The sequence below is a fragment of the Bombyx mori genome, chromosome 17 (genome assembly GCF_030269925.1).
Source record: "Bombyx mori chromosome 17, ASM3026992v2".
Classification (NCBI taxonomy): Eukaryota; Metazoa; Arthropoda; class Insecta; order Lepidoptera; family Bombycidae; genus Bombyx; species Bombyx mori.
In genome coordinates this window covers 5,835,446-5,861,332 of record NC_085123.1, presented here as the reverse complement: position 1 = coordinate 5,861,332, position 25,887 = coordinate 5,835,446, and the positions used below count along the sequence as shown (strand labels likewise).

General features: G+C 39.7%; 3 protein-coding genes across 4 annotated transcripts; 1 reads left to right on the top strand and 2 right to left on the bottom strand.

The window, feature by feature from the left end:
- Positions 1 to 444: 444 nt before the first annotated feature.
- LOC692581 (vitelline membrane associated protein P30) lies at positions 445 to 1,406 on the bottom strand. Its single transcript, NM_001043564.1, is given in 1 exon segment — positions 445 to 1,406. A coding segment is annotated over 1 exon segment (819 nt). The 5' UTR covers positions 1,379 to 1,406; the 3' UTR covers positions 445 to 559.
- A 1,601-nt stretch (positions 1,407 to 3,007) lies between these two features.
- On the top strand, positions 3,008 to 21,243 carry LOC105841842 (sperm-associated antigen 4 protein). Its single transcript, XM_012691489.4, has 8 exons — positions 3,008 to 3,265; positions 14,203 to 14,433; positions 15,268 to 15,348; positions 15,549 to 15,639; positions 17,885 to 17,937; positions 19,015 to 19,198; positions 20,275 to 20,392; positions 21,013 to 21,243. The coding sequence occupies exons 1-8, from the start codon at positions 3,172 to 3,174 to the stop codon at positions 21,205 to 21,207; spliced, it is 1,047 nt and encodes a 348-aa protein (XP_012546943.2). The 5' UTR covers positions 3,008 to 3,171; the 3' UTR covers positions 21,208 to 21,243.
- Positions 21,244 to 22,145: 902 nt separating this feature from the next.
- RpSA (ribosomal protein SA) lies at positions 22,146 to 25,857 on the bottom strand. Of its 2 annotated transcripts, none has more exons than XM_021348876.2 (7): positions 25,740 to 25,857; positions 25,528 to 25,655; positions 25,108 to 25,341; positions 24,381 to 24,545; positions 23,847 to 24,008; positions 23,078 to 23,242; positions 22,146 to 22,278 (listed from the first exon to the last, which is right to left on the bottom strand). In XM_021348876.2, exons 2-7 carry the CDS (start codon positions 25,624 to 25,626, stop codon positions 22,183 to 22,185), a joined length of 921 nt encoding a protein of 306 aa, XP_021204551.1. In that variant the 5' UTR covers positions 25,627 to 25,655; positions 25,740 to 25,857; the 3' UTR covers positions 22,146 to 22,182.
- Between the last annotated feature and the right edge of the window lie 30 nt (positions 25,858 to 25,887).

Below are 25,887 nucleotides of genomic sequence, written 5' to 3'. Positions count from 1 at the left end.
AATCTATAAACTGTAATAGTAGGTTTAATTATATTATTACCTACGACTCGCAAAACCCGAAGAGAATGCGCTATAATGATATCAATTTGAACACTCATAAAAAAGCAGCTATAATCCATTCGTAAAAATCCCTCAGATTTAGTAAAGATAACGAACGTAAAAAAGTACCTACTGTAAGTACCGTTCCTATAAAATAATGAGTAAAATTTAAGATCTCACTTGAATGGCTGGAACAATTTCGTTTGAAGACGATACTTTTATCTGATTTGATTATATTTAGATGCTAAAAAATTTATTACAAAATTTAAATAGAATAAATAAGTAATCTATCTAATCAAAATAGTTTCTTTTTACTATTGTTTATCGAATGATTAATACTTAAAATGACATATTCGTAGAATCATTTGAAATGAAACAAAAAATTTTACAATAGTAATTTTTTTCATTTACTCTTTAATCATTGTATACAGTCTTACTTACATTAACTAATAAATAGTACTAAAATCACATTTAATAATAACTTAAATTAAAAACTGGGCCAATGTTGACGTTCCTGTTTCTATCTATATGAGTTATACTGAGGAGGTTTAGTTTGGGTCTCTTGAGCGGGTGGTGGACTCTGTGGACATTCCTCCCACAACCACCAAACAGTGACGAGTACTTCCACGTTAATCAATATCAAAGCTATAACTGGAACTATTAATTTTGCAATCAAAGATTTTATACCAATCTTCGCAGCCAACAAGGGTTGTAGGACGCCGTTTATGAGCAAATCTTTCATCCCTTGTAATTGGAGACCTTGTGGAACGGTTCCTGATAATAATGCCAATATAAAACCAAGCAAGCCGTTCACTTTGCTTATCACTTTTGAGGTAACAGGTCTTACTAGTTCTGTAAGGTCTGGCTTCAATAAAGAGATTTTCGGTGTGGCTGAATTCGCTGGATGTGTATAGGCTGTCGGCTTCGAAGGTCCATAATTATGTCCAGACGGGTAGCCGTATGCAGGTGGGTTTGGATATGGATACGTTTGTTCATCTCGACCAGCCGCCGCGCGAAACTGTTCACGATCATCCAGAAAGTGATCGTCCCATGTATCCAAAAAGTCGTCAAAGGTCAGCTCGTTGCCACTTGTTTGCCTGTTCTCTGGCATAGCGTTTGAATTTGTGTTGGGTCCATTTGCGATATGTAACAAAGGTTGATTTGTCTCCTTTGGTATGAAATTCCTGTAGGTCGGAAACTGAGCCATGACCGGGAAAGTGTTCGAAGTTCGCCCCTGTATCGGCTGATAACCCATATTCACTTGAAATGGATCGCCTGTCACGCAATCTATCAGTTTTACTGACACACACAACAGCACAACCTTACAGAGCAGTTCCATTTTTCATTATACCGTAATTATGATTATGAATAAAGTCGTACATGACATGTGTTTATAAAAAGAAAATCCTAATTGCAAGATTCGCAATAATAACTAGGCCACGGCAAACGACCAAGATTGTCCTACATACGCAGATGTTACTAAACATTAGAACGTCAGCTTATATCGATACCGGAATTGCAATCTAGTGACATACACCGCGCCACTTTATCGCCGGCGAAAATAGTCAACATACTTTTGGCGAATGAGCTATCTTCTTCCAGGTCATCGATTAGCGAGAATGCCGCCGCAGCTCCTATATTACTGCTCCAGCTCCGTGACGCCCTTTGTATCACACAAGCTATTCTTTGCGAGCAATCGCTTATCGTTCTCGAAGTGTGTCGTTTTTTCTTTTTCATATATTTCATCATTTTCGATATCATAGGCCAAAGAAGAAAAGCTTTTAAGCCTAATTTAACGAATAGAATGAAAAGGATCGGTAACAAAACTAGTTTTCCTGCTAACAGTTTTAGTGTGACAATAACTGCACCCGACAACATAATCTTGGCGGCGCTTCCCAATACATTTGCGAACGACGAAAGAGCATCAGACTTTGGGCACGAAACATAGTAGTTCGAATCTGAATATGTCTTTCGAATTGGCTCCGGGTAATTGTGTGACGCTCCAGCAAATAAGTCGAGAAACGGTAGTGGTGGTGGTTCTGTAGCAACTGCACTCATCCTCTGGTCTTGAGCACCGACACGAAATTGTGAAACAATAAAAAGAATACCGAATACCACAAACATAGTTTATGAACTGTTCCACTTCAACCGTTTTGTTTTATTTAAAACTTCGCGCGTGAAATTATAATTTCAAGATTTAATATGCGGCCGTAAATAATTATCTGTGTAATTGAAACAACGGTACCAAGGGACATCAGGTCATTTCATTTTTAGAACGAGATAATAATCGGAGTCCCTTTTTTACGTTGCTATTGTTACATTTTTACGACAACCTCAAAGAAAATGGAGCACGCTTTTGCGACCTTTTAACAGAAAACCATAGTATCTCATATAGTCTACCTGTAATTTATTCACTCATACTTTCATAAATCGGAGCCTAGATACGTTCGCCGACAGTTATTAACAAAATGTTAATAAGAACTGAGTGACATAAAATGTAACAATTCAATGCTATTTTTATTGCACTCGTTACGTAAACAAACTTAAGTACTTGATATTAAATTGTAATTAGAGCCCATACAAATTAGAAATTTAATGCCATCACCTGCCTTGTGCCCGCCTATGAAGTCGAAGTTTGATTTTAATATTAAATTAAATGGCAATCAAACATTTTTATTCAGCTCAATGTTTCTTCAGATTTAAACATATAGTAATTGAGTCTTATTAACGTGTCAGGATCTATGTAAGTGCACAAGTCTGAACACCGATGAGCAATCAAAGTATGGTGGTTTAATACTCCGAGAATATCAGCTGCCCATACTTCTGAATCTTTTATTTCATTTCATTTCATTACCAAATTCAAGTAATTCTATTCCATTCTGTGTAAATTGGCCACGGTCTTTTGTTACAAAAGAATTTGCCTGTAGTGACTATGTCCCCTTTGCCTATCTAACTGAACAAATGAAACAAAACAATATTTTGGCAATCTGGCGGGAAAATCACATTATAGCTCAAAACATCTTCGTATATTGTATCATCTATGCTCCAAACACGCCGGTGCAGTGTTTACTGAAATATTTAATAGGAAAAGTTGGCAACTAAACAATTTTGTTGGAATTTGAAATATCCGAAATGGCATATGTTAATGCTCACAAGCGCTTACAAGAAAGCCTCAGTGACAGTGAAGTTTCTCAGAAAAGAATTAGACTACCTTGGTGTTCTTCACGTAAGTCTTGTTTGGTCTTATGATAAAAATAGTTATGTACTTTTAGTAATAAAACCGAAATCACGACGACAAGAATTGTAAAATCAAACCTATTAAAATGGTTTCATGTGTTTTTTGAAATTCATTTATTCGCATACATAAATATGTAATAATAGCTCCTGCGATTGATATTTGAATGATCCGTCTTAAAAACAACACATTGTTTTAAGTATGTAGAAAAAAAACGTTATCGAAGCCATTTTAAAATTCAAAAAGTAGTATTTTTTTAAGAAATCATTCGTCTCTAAATTTCCCACGCAACGTTATAAATTATTTCAAAACCTTAGATATTCCATGACGACTGATTTTAACATAAAAAAATAATATACACATTTTGAAATTAATACCAACATGCTGTTTTAATGTTCCGTTGAAAAAGTTTAACAGACTTTTTTTTATTGTTTTTATTTCATTACAATCCTAGCTTAATACTAATAATGATTACGTATCGCAAGTAAACAGATAAAAGTAATAATAAAATAATACATCGCTATAGTTTTTTGCTCAGCCTGAAGATATCAGATCTGGAAATTGTCGCTATGTAAGGACCATGCATCGACACACCCATGGCGTCATGCATATCTCAGATAGCAATTGATTATTTTTGTTCTATATGTATTTTCTTTTGCCAAAAATAAATTGTGGTTTATTTGTTATAAAACACGGTAAATACGATATAGCTGTATAGAGACTTCTTCAATCCGTTTCTTTGCTTTTTTGTTTCATGCATTGGCATGCCCTCTAACAAATTAAGTTTAAGCTTCCCATGTTTGTTGACGGCTATTCAAGGATGTATAGCAGGGGTAGTCGGCAAATAGTTTCAACGAAGGGGCGTATTTTTTTTTGTAAATTTAGCGACAATCACTACGTAACGGCGACAATTAGTAGTGCTATTTAATGTTAAAAGTTATATATTGCATATCATAGAACGGGTTATGGTAATTTTCTCAGCATTATATAAGCCACATACAACATTAATATTATGAGAGAACCTGCTAAACGGCAGATACAGCTGAGTGACAATAAATCGATATGATATTTATTTCGAGACACGTCCCTACATAAAACGATACGATACATCGAACCGTATAAAATCTAATGTATACGAATATATATATACAAGTTTAACGTTAAATAATTTGATACAACATAAAGTTTATGCATCTGTATACCTTTGTGTATATTTTCGTAATGTAATTACCTAAAATTTGGATAATAGGTACCAAAATTTCGTTACGCTACGAAATTAGTGGCTCTCCCCACCGACATTAAAGTGAATAATAACCCAAATGTTTACCTCATTCCAAAACTTTATAGTGCTGTTCTAAATGTGATCACGTTTCAAATGTAGATGTAAAATTAGGGAGGTGGGTGAGAGGAATTTGGAAATAAGAAATTGACTTAGCGTACACTGGTTTAGTTTATTTCAGAAAACACTATAGCAGCAGTTGTAAAGACTGGCGCCTTGCCCATCTCTTCTTACTTTTTCGATTTATCTCACGTATTTTAATGTTATTATATTATTTCAAACGTTGTTATGTTGTTAAAATCGTTGGTTTCGGATGAATAAAATAACCGCATATACTTCAGGGTGGTCTACTTTAGCCTGGTAAATGAGCATGTGGTGATAACGACTCCTATTACAGTTATTGACTGACTAAGTAACAGTTACTTGGTAAATATTCGTGTTATTAATTATTTTGACGCCAACTGTTATTATTGCAATGGCTGAAAATTTTCATTATACTAAATCAAAAATGGAAATGTATAACATCTTTTTTTTTATTGCTTAGATGGTTGGACGAGCTCACAGCCCACCTGGTGTTAAGTGGTTACTGGAGCCCATAGACATCTACAACGTAAATGCGCAACCCACCTTGAGCTATAAGTTCTAAGGTCTCAGTATAGTTACAAAACCGAAACGCATTACTGATTCACGGCAGAAATAGGCAGGGTGGTTGTACCTACCCGTGCGAACTCACAAGAGGTCCTACCACCAGCAAAGAGGTCCTACCACCAGTAATATAACGTAAACGCTTTTACGGCACGCTACGGCTTGTAGGAAAGATGGCCCTAGCGCCGAGAAGTGCTCGAGTGACCACCGCATATCGAAAAACGTAGTCGGGGTAGGCAGACTGACGACCTGTTGAAGGTTGCAGGAATACGCTGGTTGCAAGCAGCGCAGAACCGGTCGTTGAGGCCAGACTTGGGGGGACCTAAGTCCAGCAATGAACATCTGTGGGCTAAAAGATAGATGGATACATATATATTAAGGCAATCAGATAAAAGTAGTCTAACTTTGAGAGTGCGATTATAGGGAGGTTCTTAGGGAGGTTCTTCCTTTCCTTTGTCGTGTCACTCTTGTCAGAGCGGTCGTGGTCTTTATTCAGCATCATTGCTGTGGGCAGATGTTATGCGCCTCACGAGCAATCGCCACTCCTCCCGGTTTGTGGTGAGCCTGGTACACTCATGCAAACAGCCGCCGAGTGCCGACTTGATCTGGTCGGTCCATCGCATGGGCAAACTTCCACGCGGTCTGGTGCCTTTGCCCTGAACGACAAGGCGCTCTATGGAGTCATTTCCTCGCCGGACATGTCCAAAAAATGATAGTATGCGTCCATGCACGAGCGCCGAAAGACTTATATTCTAATCTTATTAACATTAATTTCTACTTCATTCTGAATACTGTTATATCAAAAATAATTATTATGTAGGTTCTAACACTAATGTTAGAGCTGAAGGCGTCTAATGCAAGGGTTATTGGATCTGATGGATCCGGTGCCATGCACTACGCACCTTAGCCGAAACTTTGCCTATACTGTTTTGTTAATCGAAGATTATATTCGTCATTAAGCTGTAACATAGTCTAGATTTCTTAACACAAGTCTATTTATCCCTCAACAAATTACGCTTCATATTCTTACCGTTTAAATATCAAAGCTGTATAAAATGAGTAAGGTTTTCACTTACAAAAATATAAGTTTCACAAACAAGGAAAATAAATTCATTGAAATTACCTAAACTGTTTACTGAATAGTCTTACAATTCTGAGAAATATACTTTTATTGTCTTTCTGAAAAAAAAAGTGAATTAACAACTGCGAAATAAAATACAAACACCGACTTATCAGACAAATAGATACTCCAATGAAAAACGAGCCTCAAACTTTTTTATCTTTAGTCGGGAAAGCAAATACGGCTTCAATTTTGAAAAGCTATTTTACGAAAATTGAATGTACATTTGGATTACAACTATCACTTTCTTTTGACTTATGATCTTCATTTGATTTTGGGCGCAGAGGGTAAATAACCTTACAGGCACGCATCGTATTATTAAATTGATACTGAAGCCCATGTGCAGCATTGCGCAAACGCCTACACTCCTACGCTACGCTGTCTACTTTGAGATATAAGATTGAAATCTCCATTATATTTGCCTATCAACTACGCCATATTTCAAACTAGAGCTAATGATTACTTTGAACTAGGCTCGCGTTACGCAAGTACTTTATCTACTCTTGGGTATGTTTAGGTAACAAATTATTATAGTATGAATTGTATGAGATGTTACTGTGATTAAAATGTTGGAGAAGCAATATCTCGAGGGAGCTGCATTTTCTAAGACTACTGCGGTTCAGGCTCAACCTAACAAACACATTATTGCGAATGTTAATTTTTATTAGGCCTAATAAAAAATACCTGGGTTTTAATGTTGCGCGCTTTTTAATTTAATTTTTTTTTATTACCTAGATGGGTGGACTAGCTCACAGCTCACCTGGTGTTAAGTGGTTACTGGAGCCCATAAACATCCACGATGTAAATGCGCCATCCACCTTGAGATATAAGTTCTAAGGTCTCAAGTATAGTTACATTAAGTATAGTTAAGTATAGTTACATTTCATTTTATAACTATATTACTATTATTGTTGAATGTTGTATTCTAGCTACGTAAGCGTGTTCTAAATTACAATACGTTTTCGCTTTTCTTCTAATTTATTTTATATGAATCAACAACAGTTTGTCTTAGTATATCTATCTTCTAGTATATCTATCTATCTTAGTATATCTATCTATACTTCTACACTAATAGATAAATCTAGTGTTTTTTACGGTTGTTCCGTTATAACTACTGAACCATGCATCCAATTGACTTGAAACTTGGTATCCATGTAGAAAATACATGTACTTAATGGATAGGCTAATATATATATATATATATATTTTTTTTTAATAAATATTTAATAACAATCACGCCACGTTAACTGGTCCCGTGCTAAGTTCGTACAGAACTTGTGTTACAGGTACCAGATAACGGAAATAAATGTAAGATTTTTATTATACACGTACATATATTTAATATACATCCATAACCCTGGAAAAGACATTTATATTTATCATACAAATATCTTCCCTTGGCGGGATTCGAACCCGCGACCCCCTTGTGTAGTGACCATGTCACTTACCACTACACCAGACGCCATTTATATGAGTGTTGGGCTCCCTAATAATAATGACAATAAATAATAATGTTAATTTTGAATGCCCAGCGAAGTTTTTTTTTTTTTTTTTTTTTTTTTTATGATTGAAGGATTACTGGTGGCCCGGAGGCCTTTCCAGTTTCACCAGGACAGGTGGGCGAGCAAAGGCTCAGCCAGGAGGGGTGGGATTTGCTAACAGCTACCCGAGCGCCTCCGAAGGAGACCTAACAGCTCAAGAGCAGCTGTTTCGCGAATGAATCTACTACCGGATCGGAATCGCGACCCGCTGAGAAGATCCGGCGAGAAACTCAGCGAGCTGATTCATGGGTTAGGTTGCACGGCGAACTCTTTGTCGAGTTCGACGAGTACGGTTACCGAGGTCCCTAAGCCTGCTCCTAGAGCTGAAGGCGTCTAGTGCGAAGGTTATTGGATCTGATGGATCCGTAAGGACGTGTCTAGGGCGTCGACGGTGACTGGCTCCTGCATGATCAGGATTCGGGGAGTAGTCAGCGGCGGCTACGATAAGGCGATTATCATGACGCATAGCCTTATCGAAGTACCGTTCCGACGCTGACTTCATGTATTTCTGTATAGATTCGAGGCCCAGGTCGTCGTGTAGGTCAACGTTCCTCACGAACCACGGAGCTCCGACGGCTAACCTGCAAAAGCGGGATTGTAGAGATTGAAGGGTGTCTATGTGCGTGCGGGCCGCGTGAGCGAACACCACACTCGCGTAAGTCATGACGGGCCTTATGCAAGTTTTGTAAAGTGTCACCTTGTTCCGAAGGGACATTTTACTCCGCTTACAAATCATGGGGTAGAGTCTACCGAGAATAAACGCGGCACGGTCACGGACTGATTTTATATGCGGGCGGAATGTCATCGATGCATCCAGGGTAACGCCCAGGTACTTGACCTTCCTGGCCCAGGGTATGGATTGACTAAAGAGAGTAATCGGGGGTGTGAGATTCCTCCTCCTAATACGGGAGGAAATCCGTGTGGAGCTTCCCCTCTGAAAGAGCACCGTAGTACTTTTCGCTGGGTTGATGTCTATGCGCCATTTTCGGAACCACTGTCCTAGGGCTAGGGCTGCGCTCTGAAGCTTCTTCGCGATTAGGGACTTGTTTCTACTGGAATAGTAAACAGTCGTGTCGTCGGCGAATAAAGCTAAATGGGTCGGCGGCGACCGGGGAATATCGTTAACGAATAAGCTAAATAGGAGGGGTGAGAGGACAGAGCCTTGCGGGACTCCAGCTGTGAGAGGTCGTGGGGAGGAGCGGGTTCCCTCGACTCGATATCGAAAAGAGCGGTTCGACAAGAAGTCCCGTATGATGAGCACGAGACTATCCGGCACACCCATGTTGAATAGTTTGAAAATCAAACCGTTGTGCCAGACTTTGTCGAACGCTTTTGCGACGTCGAAGAAGAGAGCTCCCGTGTATAACGGTTTTGGTCGATTAAGCCCCACAAGAATGTGCTCCGTGAGGCGGTGCACCTGTTGAACGCATGAGTGATTTGTACGGAATCCGAATTGTTCATCGATGAGAATGCCCTTGGATGAGACGAAGTCTCTGAGGCGTTTGTAGAGCAGACGCTCATACAGTTTGCCTAGAGACATGAGGAGGCTAATCGGGCGGTAGCTCGTCGGATGATTTTTTGGTTTACCGGGTTTATGTATGCCGATAACGTCCGCTTCTTTCCACACCGCGGGAAAGATACAGTTCGCCATAGCGGCATTGAAAATAGATGCCAACATCACGATGAGTTGGACGGGTAGAAGTTTAATAACGCGGTTGGATATACCGTCGGAACCGGGAGCCTTGCGAGGACGTAGGTCTTTGATCAAGTCTTTAACTTCCATCGGGGTGACGGGTGGTAACACATCAGAGGGTGGCAAGGAGGCTCTGCGTTCTACCTCACTGTCTACTAATTCTACATGCACAGGGTCCACGGATTGAGTGCTGGGCGTGCACTGGGTTTGCAATGTATCGGCCAGCAGCTCTGCTTTTTCGTCATCATCGAACGCCGTGAGTCGGCCTGAGGGGCCTACGAGGGGGGGCATAGTTACTACCGTATCCGATTTGAGAGTACGAGCTAAGCGGTAGTAAGACCTTTGGGAGGGCGCGAGTCCTTCTAAGAAATCAGACCATCTGGCATCTCGGACTTCGGCGATGCGAGACTTTACGTCGCGTTGTAGGGCACGCATTCGAATACGATTTTCCGCGGTAGGATACCTGTCGTAGGCGCGTATCGAGGCGTTCTTAGCTCTAAGGAGTTCCCTAATATCGTCGGACAATTTGAAGCGGTGAAGGAAGTCCTCCGCTACAACTTGTTTCGATGACCTATCTATTGTCGAGGTGATGTGTGACGTTAAGATGTCTATGGCTTCAGCGGTATCCTGAGGAGACGGGGTAGAGTCCGGGCTAAACGGTAGCGATGGTGGATCAGATTCAGCCAGGCTGATGCCCAGCGTGTGCCAATCCACCACAGTCCTCGTGACGGGAACGGAATCGGGAGCGCGACCGAGCTTCATAACGACGGGACGGTGGTCTGAATCTAACTCTGAAACTACTTCGATCGAGTGTAAGCGCAGAGTTACGTTTTTTAATAACGCTATGTCGAGTATATCCGGGCGATGCGCGATATTTAGCGGGTAGTGAGTCGGGATTAGCGGAGCGACGATATCGAAGGCGAGATTATCGACTAACGCGTCAAGCCGCCTGCCATTCGGGGTTGTGGTGTGTGAGTTCCACCTGATGTGTTTACAATTTAGGTCGCCCGCCAGAATGACAGAGCTCCCTATGCCGAGCAGCGCCTCGATATCACTGCTTAGAACGATCTTATCCGGTGGAAGATAAACGGACGCGATAACGATCGGCGCGTGTCCCGTCAGTGAGATTCGGCACACTGATGCTTCGATATTAGCGAGCGCGGGAGGATCGAGCGGGACGCAATGCAGGGCTCTTCTATAGTAAATGACGGTACCACCACCACGAGCAGAGAGCCTGTCGTTCCTGACCATGTTATAGTTCGCGATTTTAGGGTCACGGCGCGCGGGCTTAAGTAGGGTCTCCTGCACTAAAAAGATATCAATTTGATGGTCACGCAAAAAGTCAGAAACCTGATCACGCTGATTTGCGAGACCGTAAGCGTTAAAAAATCCTATCGTTACGGATAGGGGCTTTATTCTACTTATATACGCCATTGATTACCGGCGGAGTGAGGGGAGGACGTACGTATTTAATGACGCGTATACGTCGGCGTATTCTTGCACAACGGCGATAAAGTGTTGTGCAGTGGAGGCAGAGCGAATGGCGTCGCCCAAAGCGTTAACGCGCTCAAAGTTGATCGACTGAAAGAAGTCGATCGCTAAAGCGAGATTGTCGGACGCGGTCGGAGGGCAAGTCGCGGGAGAGGGACGAGTCGCGGGGGCGGGACGAATCGCGGAGGAGGGAGTTGTAGCCGTGTTCATGTACGGCAGCGGTTTCGCCCAGGCCGAGACACTGGGCACCGGCGCCGGAACGAACGCTGGCTTAGCCTGCGACACAGAGGGTGCCGAGGCTTTGATGTCTGGGCCGGAAGCTCGGAGGCGGTTTTGGCGGGCGACACGGCGATTTATTTTCGGGGCTCGGGGGCATCCGCGGTAATTTGCGGGGTGACCCTGTGTTCGACACAGGACGCAGCTAGGCGGTTCTGTCGCGGTTTTTTGATCGCGAGTGCATAGGGCCGTGGCGTGATCGCCTAAGCACTTGACGCATCGGGGGCGCGCGTGACAGTTACGGGAAGAATGCCCGTATAATTGGCAGTTATGGCACTGGCTAGGTGTGCCTTTCTTGTGTGGGGTTTCGACTGCGATTCCGGAAAGGCTACAGACCGTTCGGATGTTGAATATTTGCTTACCCTCGGGGGTAGGCTGGAGGGCGACGAGAACCATATTATATGGCTCCCTTCCGCGGCCTGTGTGCATGCGGTGTACGGAGTTAACCGGTAGGCCTTGTTCGAGAAGGTCGGCCTTGACGAGCTCGGCATCCAACTCTTTAGGGATGCCACGTATAACGGCACGGAGTTCGCGCTCCTCCTGGAGCGTATATGTGTGGAAACTTATACGCTCCTTACGGAGGTAAGAAGAGAGGGCCCTATGGTCGTCGGATGTTCGAACCTTAATTTGAATGCCGTTCGCGAGGTTACGGGCATTCGTAAAATTGATATTTTTGGCCTTAAGGGCCAGGGAAACTCGTTCCCAAGCTGCCTTCTCTTGAAGGATTACCGGGGGAGGGGTCTGGGCTTTATTTTGTGCCACCGGACGCGGCGACGGAGTGGCACGGGCTGGAGGCGCAACGGGAGTCTGAGGGCGGGGGCGCGACGCGTTCGCGGCTTTGCTAATTTTAGCGGCCGCGGGAGCTCGAGACTCCGCGGCACGCTTCTTACCCTTTTGCACTAGGGTGAATCCATCCGTCGATGAGGCGGGAGCGAGGTCGACCTCCATCTCCGAGTCAGAGTCGGAGGACGAGGAGGCGGGCGCAGGTGACCTACGAGTAGGTGTTTTGGACGGCGCGACGGAGGCAGCGGATGATCGCGCTGCTGGAACGGTGACCACGGCGGACGACGCAGCAGTTTTACTCGCCAGTATAGGCGACGCGGGAACGGCAGGCACGACGGAGGCTGCGGTGCTCGATGCAGAAGCTTTGCACGCAGGTACAGGCGACGCAGGAGCAGCGAGCTCGGTGGAGTCCACGAGAGGGCTCGCAGTGTGATCGGCCTTGAAGGCCTGAAACTCGGAAGTGAGCTTTGGGTAGCGAAGCCGGAGAAATTCCGCAAATACAGCGTCCATGATGTCTACGTGCCCAGGTGGGGCTACCCTGGGTCTTAGAAAACACTCGCCTTGCGGCGAGGCCCCAACTTCTCGGACCTGAGCGGTTCTATTGAACACAGGTGGCGATGCGGCACGATTACTGCAGGACAAAGAAAAATCACAACAAAACGGAAATAGCAAAAAGAAACAAACCAATTAAACACTTCCAGGAAGACAGTTTGTCGGCAGATGTACCACGAACACAGAAATAACAAAAGGAAACAAAACAAATAAAAACTTCCAGGAAGAGCACTTAGTCGGCAGATGTACCACGAACACAGGCCGCGCGAACAATGGCCGGGCTAACAAAAGCCGGGCGAACAAAGGCCGGGCGATCGAGTGGTCGATGAGCACGTCCGCGCGTGACGGGTGCCTCTATCGGAATGCCCAGCGAAGTGGGCGAGTACGGCTAGTATGACATATTTACGACACCAAATAAATCGTTTCGTTCAATCTTTGGCTATTGATTATAAAATATGATTTAATAATTTCAATAACGTCAACCCTAAAAATATGTAACATAAATATAGAAACTAAAATCTCGGCATTAGAAACGGACAGATCTACTACTATTTGAAAAAATCACTTTCATACAAATTCGTTTGTAGTTTTAGTGTTGTCTCATACGGCCACTATATTTTATTCTAGATTTTTGTAAGTCTATCTGTTTTAACTGGATTACATGGGTACACTTCACCGTATAGAACACACGGTGCTAAATGATTATCAGATCCTCAAATTTGTCATAAATCTGAACCCACGGTGGATTCTATATAAGTATAACGGATTACAATACGCTCTACCTTTAACAATTACGCTAACTTACAAATTTTATGAGTTTGATTTTCTTAAATTACATGACGTCATTCCTTAATCGTGAAGACATTCGTTAACATCTATTGAAAACATATTTTATTACAAAAAGTGGTAGCTGACTGACGATTTTAGCACCGGCCTACTCGTTTCGCTCGAGGCGAGTACAACTCAAGAGCAACTGCTTCGCGAATGAATCTACTACCGGATCGGAATCGCGACCCCCTGAGATCCGGCGAGAAACTCAGCGGGCTGAAGTTCTAAGGTTTCAAGTATAGTTACAACGGCTGCCCCATCCTTCAAACCGAAACGCATTTCTGCTTCACGGCAGAAATAGGCGGGGTGGTGGTACCTACTCGTGCGGACTCACAAGAGGTCCTACCACCAGTAAAAGTTGTTTTATGCTTTCTTTATATTAATATTATCTTTTTATACATTCATGAATTATAGGCATGGTACATGGTGCTGAAATTTTCACAAGACTAAAAGCAGATTTTACTATAACATTCCACGTTATCTGAAAACCGTAGCATGATGCTACCAATGACTTTTTTTGGTTTACCGAAATAAGTAAAATGTCGCGCTAATAATGTTATAGTTCCTCACATACTCCGAAAATAGGTTATTGTGAAAGTTCTTCCTAATTCTACTATAGTCACCCTCGGCGTTAACATCATTAATTAACTGCAACAGCGTTACACAAGCTAAGCAAATTAGATTACTCGGGTAACGCCAATTCACCCCACATTTCCGCAGGAAAAGTTTGCGAAAGGAGGAAACCGAGGCGAGTTTCCACGAACAGGGAAATACGTTCAACGTATCCTGAACGGGGAAACATCTGGAAATACGAGTATCTGTATGAGAATAACAATGAGAAGTTGAAACGTACTAAAGTAAAGACTAGCAAACGTGAATCGCTGGTGAGGTATCGCTGTAATACAGCTATTGGAGTTATTATGGTGATATCTATCTGCTTGGGATTTTTGGGTTAGTCTATGTTTTTTTTTTTTTATAACGAAGTTCCTTATGGGACGACGCGGAGGGGTACCCTAACCGGAGAAAAACGTCCGTGACGTAAGATTTTTATTAGTAATGCACACAGTGTACGACTTAACTTTGTAATAACGTACAAAAAATGTAATAACATTTTTTTATCATTCATTGACCACGATCTCGGAGCGTACGTTTGCGCAATACACTAACTCTTACGACCGTGAATGAAGTGTACCACAATAAGTTCGCACGTTACCGAATGACCGTGGGTTGTTGCGAAACCTCCAGTTTTATTTTCTTTATACCTCGAATAGAACTTAAAATTAATATTTTTATAATAAGGAACTTCGTTCCTATCCGGTGTCCCACGACACCACGCATCTTTTTTTTAATAATTACTAGGAAATGGAAGCATTGATACCAGAAATGAGAAAATTCAATGAAACGGAAATGATACTAAAATAGAAAAAGATAATAAACATGTATTGTATAAGTTAACACGCGCGAGAATAAAATAGATTTTTCTGGAAGTCACTTTTACGGTGAATGCAAAGCTCACATGTATTTTAACATTATGATCATCTATTTTTGTACTGTTAATATTAAGATTACAATATATTTTAAATAAAATAGACCCTGAGTTAAGCGCCGATTTATATAGAAACTATAGCTATAGAACATTATTAAGACAATCAGTACCTTGATAAAGATTATCTTGATTTTTTTTTATATTTATGTATATGCTTAAAGACGGACAAGCCTTGTGACAAAGTGGATTAATACTCTCTCGTTTGATTACTTGAGGAAGTTTAATTGACTCTATTTCAGTGTCTCTCTGGATGCCTAATGAGATGCTGAAAGCGGACTTAATTACTGGGGTTGTACCGAGAACGAAGTTCATGACATTACGTGAGTAACACTCATTTGCGTACATCAACTATGGTTTTTAAGGTGAAAATTGACTAACAAGCTATACAATCAGTTAATTTTTTAAATATTATTCCTTAATGAAGGTGTAAATGTTTTGATAGTACATAGTTAATATATGAACTATTAGGTCATCTGTCTATCAATGAATTAAATTAATGAAAACATAATTATGTATCTAGATGGATTGTGCTCAGCTACAGTAAATGAAGAGTGCTGCAACAGACTAAAGTACTTAACCAAGGAACTGTCCAAATCAGAAAATTCGGTCAGGTAAAATAAAGATAATTGGTATTCATAACCTTCTTTCTTTATAAAGATCTCAAGCGTTTTTTTTTTAAATTTAAATCTTAAATGATTAACAGTTCGTACAAATCTTTGCCGCGCAAACTGTACAAAACACGGTTGAGCGTGTGACGTCATTCCTGTCCAAAATAAGCAAAGAGTTAACCATAGACTACAACTACTACTATAGACACTACAATGATGATGATGGCTATTTAGCCACATTTAACACAATGCGTTGTGATTGGAATTAAAAAACGTTAGAAATACTAGATTTTATTTAGTGTTTCAAAATAAAATCTATAATCACAGTGAGATCACAGTCTCTCAATTTTTTTTTCCACTGAAATTTAATGTCACCGTTCTGAGATTGTTCAATAACACGCGCATAAATACGAGCAGACAGCTCATCCCATCCTGTGAGAATGCAATCTCCGGCAGGATGATCGCGTTGATATGTTAAAACCTTGTTTAAGAACGACATCGAATCTGATGTCATTTATTATACAGATCTTGAGGCAATTGCTAGAAACTTCCATAGAATCAATCCAGAAAATTTTCAAGCTTTCTGATTAAATTCGTTACGGGATCCAAGATCTCTTTCCGTCAACCTCAAGTTCTGAATTGTCGTATGATCAGTACTGGTTACAATAGGGCTCATAGTAACAGAAGTGAGTGGTCGCCAAATATCCGATAATAATATTTCACAATATTGTCCTCCTTACTTACTGGTGGTAGGACCTCTTGTGAGTCCACACGGGTAGGTACCACCACCTTGCGTATTTCTGCCGTGAAGCAGTAATGCATTTCGGTTTGAAGGGTGGGGCAGCCGCTGAAACTATACTTGAGACCCTAGAACTTATATCTCAAGGTACCCACTTTTATGACGCATTTATGTCGTAGATGTCTATGGGCTCCAGCTCCACTTAACACCAGGTGGGATGTGAGCTCGTCCACCCATTTAAGCAATAAATAAAAAAATTCTTCATAACTTTTGTACATTTACTTGTATGTAAATATGTATTTGCATTTTTATTCGCATAAGTACTTCCTAAAGCACGCTCTATAGTACCCGGCAAACTAATAAAAATTCGAAACTATCTTAGAGGCATTTCGAAAGTTCAAATAAGAAAGCCTTGGAAATCCTTATCATATTTTTTTATGTTATTATCGCGTTGCGCACAACAAGGCACCCGTAAATTACTTTAAATGATTTGGGTAAAGAAATCATTATTATTAAATTTTACTTAGGATAGCATTTCTAGTGGTCCCGCAGTAGTCGAAATTCGACTATAAATGATTGGAATTGTAAGTTTGTACACTATTATGATTGTATTTTATACTTCTACAATCCCAAATTTCGCCAAGACTATACTATAAAAAATATTAACAAAGACAAACAATATTTAATCTCAATTTGACAACAGACTTCAAGAACAAAATTTTGACAATAAATAGTATGCATATGTGTGTGCGTCAAATACATGGTATGTAGTGTGTGTAATGTTTTCTTTATTAATTTAATGTATCTTTTATGCATTATTTAAAAAAAATTAGCATTGTGCACTTCTTCTCCATATTCTCTATAAGTGTGGAAAATTTCATAATCCTCCGTCCGCGCAATTTTCGTAAAAAGGGATACAAAGTTTTTGCTTCACGTATTAATATATAGATATATGTATATATTTGTTCTGTGTATTTTATATGTATATATTTTTATTCGGTTTTCATAATATGTATGAAAAAGACTAACATAACAATTACATTTATGCACTTAATGCCAGTCACCGTCGACGCCCTAGGTACGTCCTTACGGATCCATCAGATCCTATAACTGTTGCATTAGACTCCTTCAGCTCTAGCACTAGGAGCGGAATTAGGCACTCTGATAACCTAATCATACTCGTCGAACTCGACAAAGAGATCGACGCCCAACCTAACCTAAGCATTAGCCCGCTGAATTTCTCGCCGGATCTTCTGAGCAAGTCGCGATTTCAGTCCGGTAATAGATTGAATTGTTAGGTCTCCTTTGGAGATGCTCAGATAGTTGCTAGCAAATTCATAGGCACGGGCTCACCCTTCAAATCAAATCAAATCAAATCAAAATTAATGAGAATATTATTTCGTATTCAATTGGTTCATTCGATGAATTTAAAATAATTATTATTTTTGTCATATGGCATTGTATATGTATATCTACAATCAAACAATTTAAATTCGTCTACATTTACAGGGCTTTGCATCGAATACGTTATAATTTAATGTTGACGTCGAGATCTATTGAAGGTGAGTACGATTATATTTCATGCCCTTCACTAAGTCTAGGGATTATGATTAAATAATAAATTTAAATTAATTGATTAAAGGTGGAAAGATTTTTAAAAGCAGTTTTTCTTTAGTGTTTTTTTTAATGCCCGTGTAGGCAGACGAGCATACGGCCCACCTCATGGTGAGTAGTTAACGTCGCCCATGGACTTCAGCAATGCCAGGGGCAAAGCCAAGCCGCTGCTTACCGACCAACTTTTGCTCATTTTGCAGTTTGACGGAGCCCATGATTGCATAAAAGATACATAGAATAAAATATACAAAAAGTAAAGATACATAGAGCAACAAAGATACAAAAACAAATAAAAACTGAGAGACAATTATTGTTGCAAGTCTTATTAGCACAAGTCAACCTCTTAGCAAAACGTGTTATTTTTATAAGTACCTCAATAAATAAAGTTATACATTTTTAAAACGGTACTAAAATTAACCTACGAATTTCCTTTTATTAAAGCCATTCCACAAGGAATTTCCGAGCTTCCAATCATTTGCGGATAACCATTCACCCATAACTTATTTTATTTTATTTTATTTTTATATTATTGGGTATTTGTTACTGCGTTTATTGAACTTTCACCTTAAGCCAATTTGAAATAATATGTCTTTTAAATACATGAATAGATACGCCCCGCGGCTTGCCCCACGCTAAATTAGTTATTCAGAAATTTTGTATATCAATGTTCAAAAAGAATCCAAAACGATTCATTTTTCCCAGTATAAAGAGTTTCTTGTGTCATAGACTACTACTACTACTACTACTAGTAATACCACCAATCTGGTCCATAAACTACCGATCCTAGAGTATACGTTAACATGACAGCTTTTGCGTATGCAGTCTTATTATGTATGATATGGTAAATGAAAAATCCTATCTGGATAGTAATCACATAATTAATATATTTACAAAATTGAATCTATATGACGGACATCTCGTGAGACACTGGTGGTATTTCGCTTATACTTAAAGATCTCTGTATGTTACTTGGCCGCACAAGTACCTACCTTTTTTTTCCTACTGAACATTTTATTTTCATACAGAAATGCATATTGACAGTAGTTTGAACCAGATTGAAGGGGCAACAGTAACAAAAGGCAGTAAGACTGAAGAATGGGGGGGTAGGATTGCTCTCTGGGGTGTAATACCTCTATGGCGAGCGTCGCCACCGCCAGGTACTATACTGGCATTACGAAAAGTAATGCCATCTGACTGTTGGCCATTTAGGTAATTCAATACACTATTTTTATTTAATATTTCGTTTCAGTCGTCCTGCCCTAAAGGGTAAGACGCCCAGTGCGTTCGTATCTAGCGATGCGGCTGTCCCGGTGTTCGAATCCTGCAGACAGCTATCAACTTTTCTGATGAAATACGTACTTAAAAAATGATCACGAAAACTTCTATGGTGAAGGAATAACATCGTGAAGTAAAAATTAAGCCCGCAAAAATTATAATTTGCGTAATAACTGGTGGTAGGGGTGTCTAAGTGCGCGCGAGTAGGTAGGTACCACCACTCTGCCTATTTCTGCCCTGAAGTAGTAATGGATGTCGATTTGAAAGATGGAACAGCCTTTGTACTGTAAAATCGAGACTTAAAAGTTACATGTCTAGGTGAATGGCGGTAAACACCAGGAGGGTCGTCCACCCATTTCAGTAATAACAAAAAAGATTTAGTGATCACCTCGCTGATATTTCTAATGCATTTGCATTAGCATTTAGTACCCAACCTACCAAATGGTGAGCAGTAACCATCGCTCATGGACGACAGTAGAACCAAACCGTCGCCTTCCGGAGTGTAATGTTCTCAAGCCACGTTTTAAAACGGATCTGCCTTAGTACCATGGACAAAAGTTTATTCCGATACTGTAATTGTGACCCCATTTTATGTTATTTTTCCGATTAGTCAGTTTCTTTATTAAGATATTTGCTTAGTATGTTTTCAACACCCATAAAACAGGAAATCTTAGCTTGGGTCTAAATATGAAACCTTTGCTTTTTGTGTTATTTTATTATGTGCATCTAACACTCACTTGGCATCACACCTCCACAATTCCAATTAGTACCTAGCTAGCTAGTTAGCAACATGTACATTTTTACTCGTGATACTGTGGCGGCGGGGCCTATGGTCGGTACCGCCATCCTACCAACCTTATAATCGCAATTGAGTCTTAAATTGGAAAACTGTGCACTTTCGTTGTGATGTCTATCATGAGGAGCGAGACATTTAGAATATAACACTACGAAGTTAAAAATCTTCGAAAGGAGTTAATGACTCCGACACGCACTGAATTGTACACTTTCAGCGGATCTGAGGGCGAAGTAGAGATACACTTAGCGCATACACAATGGGTTGATCGTTTGAGCATCGAGCACGTCCGGCCTGACATCGCTCGAAGTGCACCAAAGCATTTCGTTGTATACGTGAGTGAATTTCTTTAGAGCCATGGATTCTATTTTTTAAATGAATGCCTTTTTAGAAAACTAAGCTTATTTACCATCACCATAGTAAATAGGACCTTTTATCATGTGGCTTACACTTTAAACAGGCTAGAGCTAGGTATAGCTCGTATAGGTGATCCCGCTGCCAACATTGGCTCTAATTCTATGTAACGTCTGCCCACTGATAGCTGTACAATATAAAAATATTACCCAATATTATATGACCTTCATAAAGTACCTACATATAGAATATTTCTTTGTTTGCATCAAAATAACACGAATCTATAAATATGTAGTAATTGACTTTAATTATATCGTTTTACAGACAAAAATATCGGCTTTAAATTAAAATATTAAAGGGTTTGATGGTTTTAATGTAGATAGCATTAAAACGATCATTCAATCGCTAATATTGTGATATAACTTAAAATAAAATCGCTTATAAAATCTAAATTGTAACATTCCTCCAATATAGAGATGGTATGTACCTGTACAAAGCTATATTTGTTTTCATGTTGAGATATAAATAAGAATCAAATATGCTTACTTGTTTTCTGAAAATGTTATATAATAAGCCCATATTAAAGCGCAGTTCTACGCAGGGTATCCAACATAACGATACTTGGACTGTAATGTTACGCGACGAATACAGGAGCAGTGGAGCAGCAAAACAATTTTTCCATGTCAAGAAAAATGTACAAGTAAAAAGAGTAATTTTCCAAGTTAGCAGTAATCACGGAAATCCAAAGTATACATGTATTTATAGGGTGCACTTGTACAGTTACAAAAGATCTTAATTTCAAACTTTACTTCTAATAAAAATTTAAAATATCTATTATTTTATTTTAAAAAAAATCAGCATAAATGTTTACACTAAAGGTTTTCATTAAGCATATAATACACCTGCCGAGGTCCTGATACCAATTACATATAATTTAAAAAAAAACTGTCCTAGAATGGCGCCACCCCAGCTCTTTACAAGTGGTCCTGGCGTAAAGGATAAGACGTCCGGTGCATTTGTATCCAGCGATGCAGCGGTGTTCAAATCCCGCAGGCGGGTACCAATTTTTCTAATGAAATACGTACCTACTTAACAAATGTTCACGATTGACTTCCACGGTGAAGAAATAGCATCGTGTATTAAAAATAAAATCCGCAAAATTATAATTTGCGTAATCACTGGTGGTAAGAGCTCTTGTAAGTTCGCACGAGTAGGTGTACCACCGCCCTGCCTATTTCTGCCGTGAAGCAGTAATGCGTTTCGGTTTGAAGGGTGGGGTAGCCGTTGTAACTATACATTACCTTAGAACTTATATCTCAAGGTTGGTGGCGCATTTAGTTACGTTGTAGATGTCTTTGAGCTCCAATAACCACTTAACATCATGTGGGCTGCGAGCTCGTCCAGCCATCTAAGCAATAAAAATAATTAAACGGCGTCAAGCTGCAATCTTTAACTGTGATTTAATTATGGTAAGGTAGGTACCACCTATTTGAGTTGCGAAGTGGACCTTCATTCCAGTTTGATAAGGGGGACAGCTGCAGCACTAAATAATTGACTCATTTCAACGTCGAATTTTACTAAAGCAAAAGTACAGGATTGTGCAACTTCTCCCTGAATATTTGAAACTGTCAGTGAACGAGCAATCTTGTGGCTCTTCAATAGTCTTAATTTTATGTTTTAGGTAAATAAATTATATTTCATTGTGAGGAATTTGTTTAAATAAAACAAAACAAATGGCTTTCATGTAATATTATTAACCAGTGCAGAGTATTTATGCAGCACTCCAGTCTTGAGCGGATCCACCCCACGAGGGCGCTGCGGTGGCGGCGGCTGGTGCGGCGGCAGTTGTGCTCCACTCATCTTGTACCTGTGAAAAAAAAACATTTCATATTTAACTAATGTTTTAGAAGTTTTGCGGCAAAGAGCAATAATATTTAATATTTTAACTAAAGTTAAAGCTAAAGAAAAAAAACGCATTTTTTATGTAGTTTATTTTATATATCTAAAACAGGGGTTCCCAAACTTATTTTGTCTGCTGCCCACTTTAAATGATAAATTCTTTTTGGGCCCCCATTTTTTCACCTACTTAAAAACCACAATAGCGAGACCTCAGTCAGTGTCAAGACTTCCTAGATAAAATTACAAATTGTCTCCAAGCCTCTACACAACGCCCCATCTTTTTTCTGGGTCTCTTACCGTCACCCTTTATGCCTGCAACGACCACAAGGGGGCGTTATCGCCCACTTTGGGAAAGGCTGATCTAAATGAAATACTACATGTTGACAATCTCATTACTTGTGAATACTGGAACCTTAAAATGAAATGAAGTCCTTATAGAAGGTGTAACAGATATAAAGTTATATAAAATGTTTAGTGACTGCAAAATTTTCAGTATAGAATTCCTGATATTTCATCACTACCACAAGATCACCACCTATTTAATAAATGAATGTGGCGGGACACCACCTTGCAAAACAAGATATTTACAGATGCCTGGGTCTCGCTTACGACAATTTCAAGATAAGTTTGCATATATAAAATTCCCGAACAACAATATTCAGTCCGTTGGTCTACCGAGCAATTACAACCGCTCAGTGGAAGATCTTCCCTTTATCGTAAACCTTTGAAATGAATAAATATATTTTTTTACGAGATAAGTTAATTACCTGGGCAGACCATTCTTCTTGAGCAGGGGGTGCTCCAAAAGCAGGAGCTGCAGCGGGTGCAGCAGGCGGGGCGGTATCTTCAGCCCATGAAGCCACTGGCTCCAGTGTTTCATTCCAGTCTTCATGGACAGGAGCAACTACTTCTGGTTTAGCTGGTACCACAGCCTGGAAAATTTATTGTACTTCAGTTTTACATTGGCATTTTATGGACAAAACCTATTAGACTCAATAAGGGAATGAAATAAAAATTATAGTAAGATTACTCCTCAACATTTCTTTGATTGAACTCTGTTTGCCCATGTTTCTAACAAAAAATTCATTAATATCATGAAATATTGTTCATGTACTAAATAAGCACTGCAATTGAAACATCAATCTTATTCCGCAAGGTCAGCAGCACAGCTCGAGTAACAGCCCTAATAAGACACTAAGTTGCATAAGCACATATATACAAGCTCAGTATTTACAACTATCCAGTTTGCATATCATATCCAAAAGAAACCAATCACCATACAATAACTGTTTATCCATATACTTATGCAACAAATGATTTTCTCTTCACTGAGCAGACCCTGACCTTAAGTTAAGAAAATCTATTCAAAGATATGTAGAAGTCTAGTTTATGCAGAATTAGAGCTGGACAAAGAATTAGTATTTGGAGGTTAGTGACTGATGAGTTGCTTATGGCACCCCTTGCCAATTCCAAGATAAAGGATAACATAAGTCATTTAAATTCATAAGGTCATTATTAACAAGAAAATTGTTGTACCTGTTCCTTGGCTTGTTGTTCATCCTTTTCACTTTCTTCAGGGTCACGGTAGAAGAACAAATCAACCACAACATCCCAGCGCTGGTCACGGGGAAGCACACCACGAAGCCTCAGCACTTCACGTGCCAACAACCACCACATCAAACCAATAGAGTGGGAAGACTAAAAATAAACCAAATATTGCAAAACTCAGTTGAAAACTATGATTTTATTTTGGTTGCCTCGATGGGAGGACAAGCTCACGGCCCACCTAGTGTTAAGTGGTTACCAGAGCCCATAGACATCTACGTAAATGCTGCCACGCACCTTGAGACGTGAGTTCTAAGTCTCAGGTTTTACAGTACAATGGCTGCCCCACCCAGCCTTCAAACCGAAATGCATTACTGCTTCATGGCAGAAATAGGAAGGGAGGTGGTAGCTACTGGTGCAGACTCACAAGATGTGCTACTACCAGTTCTGATTAGATCTGTCATTATAGCAAAATACATTTGAAAAAATAAACCTTGCTTGATTTGTAGTTGATAAAAAAATTACCTTGGTGTTGCATGGGATAGCAATGTCCACAAATCTTAGTGGGGAGTCTGTGTTGCACAAAGCAATCACAGGAATGTTGACATATGAAGCTTCAGTAATGGGTTGATGGTCTTGTGCAGGGTCCAATACAATCAAGAGACGAGGTTCACGGAATGCAGCTTGGATCTGTTGAGAAAATTCAAATGAATGGGGGTAAATTCAAGAGTAAACTAATTTAGATTGCTAAGATCTACTTTCCAAGATTTCAGAAATAATTTAATCATGCTTGCATTAATGCAATCAGTGGTTCCTTAGTTTGTTTGTCATCATAATATAGTAAGTTTATATGTGTTTAATACATGAAAACAGATCAATGTATTGAGAATTAAAATGTGTGCCTAACAGCTTGTACAGTACCTAATCTACTTTAAAAAGGTGGCAATTTACATATCACACAAAAAAAAAAAACGATAATTCACTCTAAAGGCAGCATCTGCCAAGTAACAACCTTACAAAACTACAAAGACCTTAATACATATGTTTTTCTATTTATTAATTTCTAGTTACTTTCAATGTGTCACATTATTTTTTAAGAAATAATTATAAAAATAAATGTATCAATATTATAATTTACTTAATATTCCCATTTGACTCATGAAAACCTAACATACTTGGGTTGTAGATGAAGTACACTCAATAAATAATTAAATGTCATTACATAGTAACAAATAGTTTAATGGTTTATTACCTGGTTAGTAAAAGCACCTGGTGTGAAACGTCCCGCAATAGGCGTAGCACCGGTGTGCGCGGCAAACTTCAGTACAGCACGCTGACCGAAGGGCCGTGATGAGATGACGAACACATCAGCGGGGTTCTCGATGGCTACGACAGCACGAGCAGCCAGAACAAGTTTTTCCCAGGTACGACGCAAGTTGATCACATGGGTACCATCAGCACGTCGTTTGTAGACATAGGTCTCCATCTGTTTTGCAACATTTTCTTCAAATACCACTCATTTAAAGCAGAGCTTATTATTAAGTAATTGAAGCTCAGTTGGGAGAATTAATCGTCATACAATAATCAGAATAAAATGGAACGGATTCTCTTATCATCATGGTTTTGTTAGGTTATGTTTATAACAGATTTGAATATTTTTGTATGTATTTACCTGGAAGTTAACATTTTCTGCCCCAAGATGGGTGGTTGCAGCAAGCATTTTGGTGACATCTTCCTCGTTGAGGGCGAGCACGTCTAATCCTCCCGACATCGTTGCGCTTATTTGAGTTACGACTAAACCTGAAAAATCACCACACGATTAATTGACAATGTTCGTATTCAGTGATCAAATACTGATAATTTACTCTTGTTTATTAAACATACATTTTGATCACACAACACATTAAAAGTTCTATTAAACGATGTAAAAACAATTTTTCGATTTATTACTTACGCGTATAATGCCACTGGGAGGCGAAATGGACTTAAAGAAGTGTCAAATATGTCAATGAAAACTAGTTGTCAAAGTTGT